General features: G+C 41.4%; 1 protein-coding gene across 1 annotated transcript in view; it reads left to right on the top strand.

Annotated features, from left to right (window-relative positions):
- Positions 1-785: 785 nt before the first annotated feature.
- Positions 786-15,342, top strand: part of wdr20a (WD repeat domain 20a) — a 47,231-nt gene continuing 32,674 nt past the window's right edge. The window contains exon 1 of the mRNA XM_086002961.1: positions 786-1,116. Coding sequence (XP_085859087.1) covers positions 868-1,116 — 249 coding nt within the window. The 5' untranslated portion in view covers positions 786-867. The remainder of the gene's footprint in view (positions 1,117-15,342) is intronic.

The following is a 15,342-nucleotide window of genomic DNA, read 5'->3' as shown; positions in this document are numbered from 1 at the left end:
TTCGGGTCGATGACCCGAAACATCAACTCAAATTTCTCTCCACGGATGTTGCCTGACCTGCTGAGTTTTTCCAGCATTTTCTGTTGTTATTTAGAATGGGGATTGGTCTGCAAGGTACATTTCAAGTACAAACATGGACAAAGCAAGCACTCTATCCAAATGCTGTGTCCACGTAAAAAAGGATTTGCATTTAAATAGCGCCTTTCATGAATTCAGGACGTCCCAAAGCGCTTTACAGCTAATGAATTACTTATTGAAGTGCAGTCACTGTTGAAATGTAGGAGAATGCGGACAGGTGACATACATGAAATAGTGTAATGGGATCTTTACCTAATCCATTTACACAGGGAAATGAGTCATTGGTTTAAGAAGGATGGCACCATGGACAGTGCAGCACTCCTGCACTGGAGTGTCAGTATGAACGATATGTTCAATTACTGGATGTGAGGTGAGGGTGGAACGAAGCGGGTTGATGGGTTGCACGGTCATTTCTCACCTTGATGAGACATTACAAACCCTTTGAAATTAACAGAAACAAATACAAAATAATGTCCCCCCCACACTCCATTAAAAGAAAAACCCAAAGCAAACCGTCACTGAAAATATTTTAATCCAGACAGTTTCTGAGCACAAGTCTTCAACCAATAAGCGGGTTTTCGTTTCGGAATGACTTTTTCTTTCACACCATCAACTGACATTTCCGGTCACCCCCCCATGGAACAACGCAGCAGGCCGCCGGCCGACACTGCGCACTGCACGTACCATACGTACCGTGCGTGAATGACGTCATCCGCTGGGCAAGCCAGCGGCGACGCAGGCGTTCTGAGTAACATCCGGGCTCGGATAGGATGAATCCTAAATTACAACATGGCGACGGAGGGAGGAGGGAAGGAGATGAACGAAATCAAAACTCAGTTTACTACCAGGGAAGGTGTTTATAAAGTGTTGACCCACTCCGAATACAGCCGACCGAACAGGGTGCCTTTTAATTCCCAAGGATCCAATCCAGTCAAGGTGTCATTCGTAAATGTGAACGACCAGTCCGGCAATGGGGACAGAATTTGCTTTAATGTGGGCCGGGAGCTGTACTTTTACATTTACAAAGGCGTAAGGAAGGTAAACATCAAGATGTGTGTGTTTTTTTTCCTCTAAGGGTGAAGCGAATGGAGAGTAAGGCCTTAAAAAAACCCGCTGTGTGCACATACGTGTACTACTGTGCACATACCTGGTTGGCAATCAGTTGTTATTGCGGGTATTGAGGGTGGGAGCTCACCCCTCAGGCTAGCTTGTCACCTACCCGCCCCCCCCCCCCCCCCCCCCCAAAAAAAGGCAGTTATGCAAGTAGCGTTCAGTTTGTTAACATGTTTGGATTAGTGCCGTGGATTAAGTAATCGAGCTTTTCAGAGATTCCATCCCCTTATATTGAATTGTATAAACTGGGTTCATTTTGCGTATTTAATGTATTATGCTTTATACAAATATTAAACTGCATTTCGTAACATTATAGGGCTTTTGCATAAAAAATAATAATCATATGTAAAAAGTAATGGGAATAAATCGTATAGAGTGGTTTAAATCGTTTTTTTATTGTCAAAAGATTGCAGTGTTTTTCTACAAATAATGGGGGTAAGATTAAAAACGTTCTGTGATTGCCTTTACCAATATTTTTAGCATATTAAAACTTAATAAAATATTGTTGCTAATTTAGAACATTTACCTTTTGAAAATGCAGTTCCATTGAAGAAGATTTTTGTTTGGGGAGGGGATAGGGATGTTAAGCAGATACATCCAGCAAGAGACACTTTTTAAAAACATGACAATTTTAGAAGGCACCAGACATTTAGAAGGTACCAGACTTTAAAATGTCAAATTTTACATGTGTGTTCTGTCATTTTCCATATGTGCAGTATGTCTTGACACCTTTTTAAATTTTTGGAATTATTTGCTTGATGCATTGGGTTGTGTAACTTTGTGTATGGCAATGTACCTTGTACATACATTAACTTACAGGGTTCAAATGCTCTCAGTCCAAGGTCCAATAGCTGTTTATTTTTGGATTAGCAAAATATATTCCCTTAATATAGTTGATGTACAGACAGTATCAGAGGGTGAGGTGAAGAGACAATAAATCACTTCTGCATTTGAATGTGTTGAACCTTTTATATAAAAAAAAAAAAAAAATGAGCACTGATTTAAAGAAATGGGGATTACAATGAGGCGATACAAGGAAAAATGGGTATGGGCTGGATTTCTTGAAATTACAATATCTGAATCAGTGAGTTTGAAATTGTAATATCTTTCAATATGTTGGGAAGAGCAACCCAGAAGAAAAATTGTTTCACACTAGAGTTATTTGAATGACTACTAGTAAAAAAAAAATTAGGAAAAATACACAAAATGCTTAAGTACATTGTTGGATGTTGTGAATTATTGAGAATATACAGCTGTATTTATTGATCTTGGTAGATGGGGAAGGAAATACCTGGACATGAGAAATTAAAAATGCAAAATTAAAATTTCACCTATTGCATTTTAACAGACAGGGATTTGAACATGTTTAAGATGGTGAGAGACAATTAAACAGTTGCAGAATTATGCATTTTAAAGCGACCTATAGCAAGTGTACGTATAAAGTTGTTAATGTTTATAGCATACAGGAGGGACAGTTGTTTACTGGCATAGTTACTGGAGCCATCATAAATAGCAAGGTAACCATTTTTAGTCAGCAGTTTGTTGCATTTGACTCAGTCACTGATCATTAAAATCTGTACATAATACTATTGGTTGCGGAAGCACAATAGTTTCTATTTTTCTAGATGATTTGTAATCTCTCCTCCATATACTCGGATGTCTAGATTGATCTGTTTTAGTAAGACTTAGTGCTATTGATCTCAGAAATTATACAGTAACTAAATAAGTCAGTAGCCACTAAAGTATTATTTACATCCTACCAGGTAGATTTTTGTCAAGTATTGATTTGTCTTAATCAAATATTATTTTACAGGTTTCAATAATGTAAAAATGCAAGCTTATTTCTCTCTCTTCCTCCTTCTCCCACTTTTATAACTTTTATTTGTGTCTCCTTGAGGCATACACCATTCCACAGAGTGTAAGCAGGTGATTTCCTCTCTGGTTATTGATAGTATCATTCTTGATGTAGTTGCTGTGTTCTCCTTGGATGGGTGCGCAAGTAAGCAAGGTCTTTTTTGGGGTTGAGATGGCTTCAAGATGACACACATGCTGCTAGGAGTTCAGAAGCAAGTTAACCTTCTATGGTGGACTCGGTAAAACAATCCCTGAGGCACCCAAATCTGCAGTACACCAGAGCACTGTTGATGGTTAACCAGCTAGCCTGGCTCACTTGGAGGGTAGACCTGTCACTTGAGTCTGGGATTCTTCCTACTCTGTTCCAGGTAACCCTGTGTGTAGGATGGGCCTGGCTGGAGAAACCGTACTCTGTACTAGTAGACTGTTTTTTGCTGATTAAACTCCACTATTACCCAGTGGATATTTGGGAGGAGGAGGGGGTTGGGGGGGGCAGTTCGTAAGCCTTGCCTCTGTCAGTCTGCACCCAAGCTCTCTGGATTTAGGTAAGTGAGGTGTCCTCCTGTAAGGATATAGTATACACTCTATACTGGACAAAGATAAACTCCACCTCTGTGGATTTCTCAGTAGCTTGGTTTGGAGACTTAAACTTAAAATGGTGATGGGTTTCTTTGTGTGTCAGGCAGCCAGCTGACCAAAAGGAACATTTAGCTGCTAGGAGATGTGCAAGAGCAACCCAAGGTGACTCAGATTTCCCTCCACCCTGTGTGAAAGCACCAAGTCTGTCTTGCTGCCCAAAACCTAATCCAAAATGTTTTTTTAAGTTAAAGCCTGTACTGTAAGAACATTAGTCCATTGTATAAACTAATTCCGATTGCAAAACAAAATGACTGGCGCAGAACACTCTCTCCTCTGTGCCAGAAGGTTGTGGGTTAAAGCCGCACTCCAGAACTTGAGCACATAATCTAGGCTGACCCTTCAATGCAGTACTGAGGGAGTACTGCACTATGAAAAGCACCAATTTTTGGATGAGACATTAAGCTGTGGCCCAGTCTTACAGTTCCAGTGGTTCAGGTGGATGTTAAGATTCAATGGCGCTATTTAAAGAACAGCAGGGAGTTCTCCAGGTGTTCTGGCCAAATCCCCCCCCTCTCCCGAGCAACACCATCAAAAATAGAGCAACTAGCATTCACCTCATTGTTGTTTGTGCTACCATGTGGTGTGCAAAATGGCTGTAACATTTGCCTACATAACAGTAATTGTCTACATAACTGCACTTCAAAGTAATTCATTGTATGTAAAGAACTTTAGGATTTTTGAGAAACGTGACAAGAAAAGTTCCTACTGTTTTGGGAAAAGATTTCTATGAAATGGCAACTAAAATGCTGAGCAGTAAGTACAACATTAATATCCTTCACAGTAGTTGTAAATAATTCAACATTGTGGAGAAAATGCTTAAGAAAATTTCTAGTTTTATTGTAAACCTTTTTCTATTGGAAAAATTTAGATGAAGGTCCAAAGTTTAAGATACTCATGTGGGAAATACTTGGAGAAATGCAATTTGACAAGTTTGGTATTGCTCCTTTAGTAGCATATTGTTTTAAAGTTTTTGTCTTTATCAAATCAACTTTGGAAATATTTAGTATGTTAAGTTTTGTAGGATTTAGAATGCAGCAGAAATTTGTTATGGTGAAGATATATTTCTGCATGCACTCTAACCTCACTGACCTAAAAGTGCCATGCATGGAAAGACATATATAACAGCATAAAGAATACGAAGTACACTTTTGCAAGTGGAAGAATTTTTTTGCTTGTATCAAAATAGCTTTCATCAGCAGAGTGAGAAAATTTGTGGTGTCGCTAAAATATGTTTGAAAGGGTTTGTCTCAAAGTTTGTGATCTGATATTTGGTTTAGGTGAATTACATTTGAGGTGTGGTTGATAAAAGGAAATGTAATTTACAAAATTAATTTAAACAATGCTATATACTTTTCTGAAACTTTAGTGGTTTTTCTTTTGGAAAAAAAAAAAATCACTTTGCAAAGAGGACATGTTCAATTTATTAAAACACTTTTGACCTACAAATTTGCTTGCCTTTTTGTTAAAGGAGTAGGTATTTGGTCAGAAATGCAGTGGTTTAGACATTGGTCTATCATCTCTGCAACATGGATTCAAATCCAGTCCAGATTGATGGAATGAAAGTCTTCTCTGCAGCCTATAACAAAGCTTTATGAAATGAATTTGGACAATCTTAACCTAGATCCTCCTGAACATGTACTTGCATTGCAGAACTACCCTCTTAATTGGCAATCTTCTCCGAGAGGTGACCTGATTTAACAATGTGAAGATGCAATTAAAACAGCTAGTTCGAATGGCTGGCTATATAGCCAGAACAGCAGGATATATGTCTGGTGATATGCTCGGGCTTGGACCACATTTAGAAGATGGTCAAAGGAAGGAGGAGGACCTTATCAAAATATATTAAATGGTATAGGTAAGCAAAACAAAATACAGGTAGACTACCCTTTATCCGAACTTCCGAAAACCGAAACCCTCTAAAAACCAAAGGTTTTTTCGTTCAGCGTAAGTCGTGCGCACGACATGACCAGAGTGGCGCACGACTTACGCTGAGCAGGGCAGAGGGTCACTGAGTTCCCTCCTGGGTAGGAGATTGCAGGCCGAGCCGGGCAGTGTGAAGGAGGTATACCGGGAGAGTGAACCCAACAATACAGCGGCCCGTCCGATAGCTGCAGCGGCCTGTCCGATATTCTTTTCTCCCCGACCCCCCACCCTTTCGGATAAGGGATAGTGTATCCTTTATCCGCACTTCCGAAAACCGAAATCCTCTGAAAACCGAAAGTGTTTTCGTTCAGCGTAAGTCGTACGCACGACGCCGACCCCCACCGCCGACCCCGACCCCGACCCCCGACAAATTTCCCAGTCTTATAAAATACCTTCCGAAATCTGAAATTTTCCGAAAACCGAAACACGGCTGGTCCCGAGGTTTTCGGATAAAGGATAGTCTACCTGTATTACATCAAGGAAGTAGGACCAGAGGACATCATTGGAAATTAATGAGAAGTAAATTAAAAAAATATTTAGTGTTAAGTATTTTTAATCAACCAAACAAGGTAAAAAAACAAAGATATAATGGTTATTCAAAATACAGTTGAATGCCATGATGGGAGAGTGCTGTACTAGAGGGATGAGCTCCATTGGGCTTTTTCTTATGTTATTATGGTAGCTGGTATGGGAAGTGGAAAATCACTCATGCAGTGGGGATCTTTTGAGATTGGATCTAAGTTACATTTCGTGAGAGTGGAGGAGTTTTACTGTGTCTAATTGTGCTACAGCACCGTAGGAGTGCTTGATGCTAACACTTGGAATACTTTCCCAATTTCAGATTCTATTTCTCCGTGCTCATTTTGTATATATTTGGGGTAGAGCTTATAAAATTGTCAATGAGTGCACTGTTTTGAATAAATCCTCTTGTTGAATTCCAATTTTTTTTTTCTCCCTCCTATACATGCCATTTTTCTCTGCCCCTCCTCTACTGAAGGCATCGACTCCTTGCTGGGGTACAGTTTATTGGAACTAGTTACTGGTATCTTGATTAAGTATTCTTCATGTGTGAGCCTAGATATCTGTGGCAATGCATTACAGCTGAATACGGTCGTCTGTATCCATGCATGCATACTGACTTACAGCCGGGGTTACTGGATTCTGATCAGGAGTGGGAGCACTGGCTATTCCCTGCACTCTCCCCAACCCAGATGCACTGAGGCCAGGTGGGTGGTACTGGAAGCAGTGCGAACTGCAAGTGCCTTGCCACCCTGTGGCTAGAATTGAGCATTACAGTGCTATAATGTATTTCAGTGTGGCGCCTCATTATGATGCCACTTAGCACTTTATAAAAAAAAAAAAAAAAAAAAAATCTGGTACACTGGAACTTGAGGAATTTCTCCTGTTGCCAGACCTCGGGTTATTAGAATTAAGTTCTGCCTTTGCCTATGATTTTGTTGCTTTGTACCTTTGAGATTTTGGAGCAGCAGCACTGGAAAACCATTGAATTGTGTTTGGTAAGGTGGAAGGCTTGATCAGTTACATTTGTTGGGGTATCTATTTTTAAATAACTTATTAGTGTAATACCATATGTGCTGGAGTAACTAGTTTGGTTTATCTCTAAATTTGCTTATGCTTTACTGTAGCGCTGACAAGATTTCCATGTTTTTTTACTGTTCTTAATACCACTTGAATTGTATAATGCAAGTGAATTTTTGAGTGCAGTCCAGTTCCCCAAAGTTCCAAATAAATTGATGATTCCTCCTCCATCATTCACTTCCATTTCAGCCTTTGCGTGATCCCATACCTAGCTAGCCAAACACAGCAAGTGCATCTCCAGCAATGGCTTCTCTCCAGGGTCTCTAAGAATCTTTAGCTCCCACCTGTTCCTTATCTATATACTGCCCCTTGGTGGTGACATCTGCAAGTAGGGAGTCCGCTTTCACATGTACACTGATCATGCCCAGCTCTACCTGTCCATCACTTCTCAATCATACGACTGCCTTTATGTTGTCAGACTGCTTGTCCAGCGTCAAGTCCTAGATGAGTTGTATGCTCTTCCAGGCCAACAATGGGATGACCAAAGCCATTATCTTTGGCTTCCACCATAAATTCTGCTCCTTTGCCACAGAGTCCCTCACCTTCCCTGTTGGGCTGAATCAGGCTGTTGCAATCTTGGGCAACCTGTTTGACCCTGAAGTGAGCTTTCAACCCCATATCCAAGCTATTCCTAAGACCGCTTATTTCAACACTGCGACATTGCTGGCCTCTGCCCATACCGTAACCTCCCTGCCACTGAAGCCTTAATACATGCCTTTGTTATCTCCAGAGTTGACTACTCTTCTTGCTGGCCACCCTTAATAAACTCTTAAGTTAACCAAAAATGTTACGTATCCTGTGTTCCACTGAACGCTGCTCGCTTATTAACTGCATCCTCACTGTTAATCCCCAAAGCATTTAATTCAAAATCCTTGACCTTGTCTGCAAATCCCTCCAGGGCCTTGCCCATCCTATCTCTGCAATTTCCTCCAGCCTTTTATTCTTTCCCAAATGTTCCATTCTTTGATTCTAGCCTTCTGTGTATTCAACCCACATTCTTCACACCCCCACTGGTGACGGAAAGTCATCAGCTGCTTTATTCCTACTCTCTGGAGTTGCCTCCTTAAACCTCTCCATATCTCTCTCTCCTTTTATCTCCTGTCAATTTTCTCCAGGCTAGATTAGATCAGCATTTGGAGGACTTCTCAGGAAATGGTTTTGACCTGCCCCCTCTGTTTGAGCCAGCTGAGAAACTGAGACTGAATAGAATTTTTTGCCCTAGTATATATGTTCCTGTTATTAAAGGTGTGAAATAATAAATTGGAATAATATACAAAACAAAAAACATTGGATTACCTGACTCGATCTTTTAGACTTTAAACAGAATTTGAATGGTGGATGGTACCCTGGTCAGATGTTACCAGATTACCAAGGAGTTAATTTTTATTCCTTTCATTACAAAAATCCTGTACGCTCTTGTGTCTCCCGAAACCAATTACATAATAGAACCCAGAGAGGTATTATTTCTTTAGATTATGTGGTCATAAATTGTGAGAGTATATTTAGTATCTGCATGTTTGATTGCAATCAAGCCAGGCTTTAAATCTTTAAATGGGGGTGGGAAAAGTGAGTAGAGTCAAATTAACTATTGTTGGAGAATGTACTGCTACATTTACACCAGTTACCTGTCTTGGACCATGGTTGCAACAGTGGTTCCAGCCAGATGATAGCCTGTTTATACCATCCAGTTAGAACTCCCAAGTTGCCTGCTTAGGAGAGTTCCCCTCCCACTGGTTAAAATATAAATGTTCGGTACTATGAGTGCTGATATAAATGTTTAAATTAACTACAGGTAGGCTTAAAAATAGCTTGCAGCAACTCCTTGGGTACTTTTTAAACCTGGTTTTTATAGTCCATTGGAGTTACAAATTGCAGCTATAGTTTGAAATTAAGAATAAGGAAAGAGAATATACTTTAAATGGTAACATTTTAAACCGAGCAGAGGTATGCACATACGGAAGTCATTAAAGGTGGCAGCGCAGGTAGATAAGACAAATGCAATCCTTATTTTTTTTTAATCTAGGCATAACAACAACTTGTATTTATACAGTGCCTTTAACATAGAAAAACGTCCCACAGTGCTTCATTCTACAAAAATGGTGCAGTAGTTAATATACAGATAATTATTTTTATAGTTAGAGAATAATGGATGTTGAGCCAAAGAAAAAAATATTGGGAGGGGTGAATGAAAACCGAGTCAAAGAGATGGATTTTAAGGAGGAGAGGTGGAGGGGGATAAGGGGGGGAATTCCTGAGCTTGGGGCCTAGACAGCTGAAGGCACAGCCACCAATTGTGGAGCGAAGGGGGAGGAGTGCATAAAAGGCAAAAGTTAGAAGAATAGTGAGTTCCGGGGGTGGGGGGTAAGGAGGTTGGAGGAGGGTAGAGGATGGAGGAGAAAGACTATGAAGATATTCAAATGCAAGAATGTTAAACTGGAGATGTTGGGATACCAGGAGCCAATGTAGGTCAGCAAGGGCAGGCATGATAGGTGAGTGGGGCCTGGTGCAGGATAGGATATACACAGCAGAGTTTTGATAAACTGAAGTTTACAGCAAGTGGAGGGTGGAACCCAGTGGGGTTAGGAGATTGTTGGAACAGTCGCGTATGATGGTGACAAAGGCATGGATGAGGGTTTCAGCAGCAGATGGGTAGAGGTAGAGGCGGAGGTGGAAGTAGTCAGTCATTGTGATGGAGAGTTTGTGGGGTTGAAGTTGTATTTGGATTATAATAACCTGATGAGAAGTGTTGTCCACATGTATGTTTAACATATTTTTGACTTGAATATCAGGACAACTTAATAAAGTAATTACAAAGCAATTTCCCCCCCCCACTCTGCCACAAATGACCCACCTATCACTCTTTTCTGACAAAAGGAAGCTAATTTCTCCCCTTGTGGCATATGGAGCCCTACCTAGCAATTTGACAGATTTGCCCCGAAGATCAACAGGTGTTCAGCAACTTCTTTCTATACAGCATTGTATCAGATACTTCCTGAGTCCCCTTGAGAGTGAGAGAAGGCAGATAAATTACTCTTTTGCTGTAGGCATGATGGCTTGCATGGTACTTGTGCTTGCTTTGTTTTCCACAAATGGGAAGGGAAAGGTACCCACCCTTCAGTATGACCTTCTCACCTAACTAAAAAGTTCTTGTGCAAAGCTTTTGTGGATATTAACTGCATTGCTGCACAAGAATTTTTGCATCTTTTGTAGGATGAAGTCACTTTCCAGCCATTGATTTTAGTTTTTGTTTTTAAGCAAAATATTTCCTATGGGAAATGAATAAAGGTAATTTTATCAGAGAGAGAACTCTGCCTTCAGGTGTCGGGAAGAAATTTTATAGTCAAACAAAAGAGAAAATGCAGGCTGTAAGAATGCAACCCATTTAGCTCATCTTACAATTGAGATCTGATTTCAGGACCCATTCTAACTGACCATTTAAAAAAAAAAAAAAACCCTATCATTTTACTCGCTGCTGATTGAGGAGCACTCCAATTTCCTTTTGCTTGTTTCAAATTCAGCATAGTTGGGACGACTGAAACACTCCCAGCATTTTTTTCCCCTTGCATCTGTGGCAAATTTCGCTGTGGTTATCAACTTCCTTTAGGGAAGGAAATCTGCCGTCCTTACTTGGTTTGGCCTATATGTGACTCCAGACCCACAGCAATGTGGTTGACTCTTAACTGCCCTCTGAAATGGCCTATCTTTTTTTTAAAAACCCTATATCATTTTACTCCCTGCTGATTGAGGAGCATTCCCTCCACCACCGGCGTACCATGGCTGCAGTGTGTACCATCTACAAGATGCACTGCAGCAGCTCGCCAAGGATTCTTCGGCAGCACCTCCCAAACCCGCGACCTCTACCACCTAGAAGGACAAGGGCAACAGGCGCATGGGAACACCACCACCTTCAAGTTCCCCTCCAAGTCACACACCATCCTGACTTGGAAGTATATCGCTGTTCCTTCATCGTCGCTGGGTCAAAATCTTGGAACTCCCTCCCTAACAGCACTGTTGGGAGTACCTTCGCCATATGGACTGCAACGGTTCAAGAGGGCGGCTCACCACCACCTTCTCAAGGGCAGCTAGGGATGCGCAATAAATACTAGCCTTGCCAGCAATGCCCACATCCCTTGAACGAATAAAAAAAAAAGCTTAGTATGAAAATTCTCCTTGAGCATGTACCCTGAGAAAATGAAAGGTTATATTCAGGGAACGCTACTGACGTACATAATTTGCTATCCAGCATATTGCGTTGAAGCTTATTCATAAACAAGTTGCTTATGTGCTTCAACAGCCAAGGATTTGTAAATAAATTCAAGCTAACAGAGACAATATTCTCCTCAGCAGTCAAACTGCTTTAGCCGTCTATTATGAATTCCCTTAACAGAGGGCTAGGATTGTTAAGGATGATGTGGGTAGCTAGAATCTTAGACCTTCCAGCAGTCCCATAAAATACTGGAAGGAGGAAGATTTCTTTTGGGATGATAATGCACAAGGCAGTTGCATCAGAAAAATATACAAAGGACAACTCGTACTAATTTTATTACATGAAATAGGCACAAGCATCTTTTGGTGGGAGAATCTTTGGAGAACACATTATTTCCATAACTTCCAAAATGCATGTATGCATAGAGAAGTTTTGTTGAATTTTGTTTTTGGTGATTTTTACCCTCCTTTCTTGAAGGCATTTACTTCTTGCTTAAGTACTATTCAGTTGGCTTCAGGGTCTTTTAATAACTCGTAGTTGACCATTATTCATGTATGAAGAACTGCTGCCAGACTATTGAACTGTAGGGGACATCATAGCTGAGCTCAGTTATGTCTACACACGCATCCAGCATGGTTTTCTTGATTGTGCACAGAAACCCAAGCCCTGACCTTTTTTCTTTCCTCCTAGCCCTCTCCCTCAACTCATGGTGCTGAGGCCAATTGTATCGCCCCTCCTACTGTTACCGCTTTGATCAGCTAACTCCGAACAGAGTGAGCATTGAACCTGAACTGTGCTGGTCTGTGCCTCAGCTATTCACTGAATGAACTCACTGAACCATCAAGGGAATCTATATACCTTTTTTTTGATAAAATGAAAACCACATTCCAGGGTGCAAATGAGTTGGACTGACGATTTATCTATAGTCCCATCAGCCCCTTATTTCTTATCAGGTACTCTTATTTTAGATGTCTGTCCTTTGGGTAAAATTGACTAATATAGTCCTTATAGGAAAGTCCTGGTACAGTTACAAATGCTCAGGTGTGTTCCCCAATGGGAGTAAATTTTTGAATAATACTTATCTTATGTATACAAAGGATATTTACATACAAGTTCTCCTCCTTTCTTCCATGGTCCAGGTAGGCTGTTTGGAGGAATCCTTTTGCATTGTTATTGTTGAAATACACTTGCCAAGGATATAACTAAGGGACGAGTTGAGGGTTTATGTCCATGATTTCTCATACTGAGTTATGGACGCCAATCATACTGCTGTGCAGAGGCAGGGTCTTTGTCACAAAGCTGTTGTGAAAATTGAAGGGAAAGTTGCCCAGGCTGCACTCATACCTTCTAGCGATCAGTTTTGAGTAGCATTAATGGGAGTAGACAGTGCACTCGTTCTTGGCTAAGCATGTTACCTGTTACTAGAGGACCAAGGAAATGTAAAACAAAAACAGCTGGAAATCTAACTAAGCGGGAAAATGTTAATATAAAGAGATATTTCTGCACATTACATGTGAGGGTGCTGTGGTAAATTCAGTGTTTGCAGTAAACTTCTCCAGAGCTAGCTGTTTAACTTGACTGTCGTTGTTTTACCAGAATTGAAAACACAACAACTTGAATTTATATAGTGCCTTCCTTGTGCATTCCCTTAGTGCCTTTGCCTGTCCTAGTGCTCCTACACAGTGCTACCCCAGTGGCTGCAGCATGGCTGGTGGAAAGCTGCTGACTTTCAGTGGGGAGACTGTAGATGGCCTTGCAGGATGACCTCGACCAGCTCTGGGCCGAGTAGGCCTGGTTTTAGACTGCACCACCTTGGCATAGGCGGCAACAGTCTAGGCTGGCTGGCTGACCGGCAACAGCAAGGGCACTGGCAGAGTGGCAGTGGTGGGAGGACGAATGCTGTCATCCTGAGAGAGGACAGCAGGTTCGTGCTCCATGAAGCCACTGCCACTCCCCCCGGGGTGGTGCGTCAGCATTCTTTGTAATTTGTTGGAAGGCAGATTGGTGGACTGCTGTAACACCCTGCAAGCCCCTTCAAACGCTGATAACCACAGCCACAACGGCAGCAGTCTGTGCTTGCAAGCTCAGTTTGTTGGCATGCATGACTTCAGTCTGAGCTTTCACCGCAGCACTCGCAGTGGCAATGGAAGCTGAAACATTGGCTATCAGACGTTGCATCATGGTTGGATCAACAAGTGCGCTAATGGAGTTGCCCACCACTTCCACGCTGGAAAGGATGGGCTCTAAGCTGTGCGCAAAGCCCCTGTGCAAGGTTGGTGCTGGTGTCCTCCATGCTCCTTGACATTGCATTCAAGCTTTCTGGCAGGCCTGCCAATGCCAAAGCATATTCATTGCCAGTATCTGAGCTGGTGGCTGCAAGTGCGAGATCAAGTAACGGTGTTTCTTCATCTGTATTTTTCCTCTTCCGCCACTACCTGTCTAGGTTGGGGTCCTTCGGTTAGCTGCTGCCTTCATCGGAAGGAAAACGCGCAGGTTGATAGCGTATCACGATTTCCCATGCCCATTTTCGGGGGCAATCGAATTTTTAGTCCCTAGTGTCCAAAAGCAAAAGATGTATATTGGAAATTGAGAAAATCCTTGCAAATGCACTTATACCAAAATTTCCATTGTCCCCATATAATACAGTACTGCCCTGCACAGGTCAGATTTTCACAACTTAGAGATCTTTGCTTTTTTTTTAAATTCATTGATGGGATGTGGGCGTCGCTGGCTGGCTAGGCCTGCATTTAGTGCCCATCCCTAATTGCCCTTGAGAAGATGGTGGTGAGCTGCCTTCTTGAACCGCTGCAGTCCCTATGGTGTAGGTACACCCACAATGCTGTTAGGAAGGGAGTTTCAGGATTTTGGCCCAGCGACAGTGAAGGAACGGCGATACAGGTCCAAGTCAGGATGGTGTGTGGCTTGGAGGGGAACTTGTAGGTGGTGATGTTCCCATGCGTCTGCTGCCCTTGTCCTTCTAAGTGGTAGAGGTCGTGGGTTTGGAAGGTGCTGTTGAAGGAGCTTTGGCGAGTTGCTGCAGTGCATCTCACTCAAACGCATGCTGTTTAATGTTTGAATTTGGCTTGAAAACTTTTATTTGTTTAATGCCTTGTAGAGTCCTAATGCCCCAAAGTGCTTTACAACTAGCAGATTACTTTTTTGATGTTGAATCACTAATGTTATATCACCTGGGCCATAAATATGATTTGTAAGCATATTACATAAAAATATCAATTTGTGTTGAAAATCATTTTATTTATACAATTCTTTCAAATGGCAAATCTACAAGTATCTGGAATACATTGAGAATTTCAGTGACCTAATGTTCTTACTAACCTGATAATTTATTTTTATGGCTGAGATGTATATATTCCTTAGACATGTATTGCAAATTTACATCCAGTTATACAGTTTGTGATTATACAAGTAACAGCCACCATCATTATTAAAACACACATGTGCCTTTTAACCATTTGCTACTTATTGGCAATTTTTATTGCCAATCGGGAATTTGTAAAAAGTAAATACGCGTTTAATCATATCAATTATTTTGGCTTTGATTTTGATTACTGGTATAAGTCGGCGACCTACAAGATACCGTGGTCTTTGTTTCCTTAACTTTTTGAAGTTACTACACCTTGTGGCTTATTGTAGACATCCAGGACATCACTGCAAGAGTTCCTCAGGGCAGTGTCCTAGGCCCAACCAGCTTCAGCTGCTTCTTCAATGACCTTCCCTCCATCATAAGGTCAGAAGTGGGGATGTTTACTGATTGCACAGTTCCATTCGCAACTCTTCAGATGATGAAGCAGTCCATGCCCGAATGCAGCAAGACTTGGATGACATTCAGGCTTGGGCTGATGTGTGGCACAAAAGTTACTTGCCATTTAAGTGCCAGGCAATGACTATCTCCAACAAGCGAGAGTCTA

This window comes from Somniosus microcephalus, chromosome 12, assembly GCF_052327205.1.
Source record: "Somniosus microcephalus isolate GS21.2 chromosome 12, FLI_Smic_1.0, whole genome shotgun sequence".
NCBI classification, from domain to species: Eukaryota; Metazoa; Chordata; class Chondrichthyes; order Squaliformes; family Somniosidae; genus Somniosus; species Somniosus microcephalus.
The sequence above is the reverse complement of the archived record's forward strand: the minus strand, read 5'-3'. Positions and strand labels throughout refer to the sequence as shown.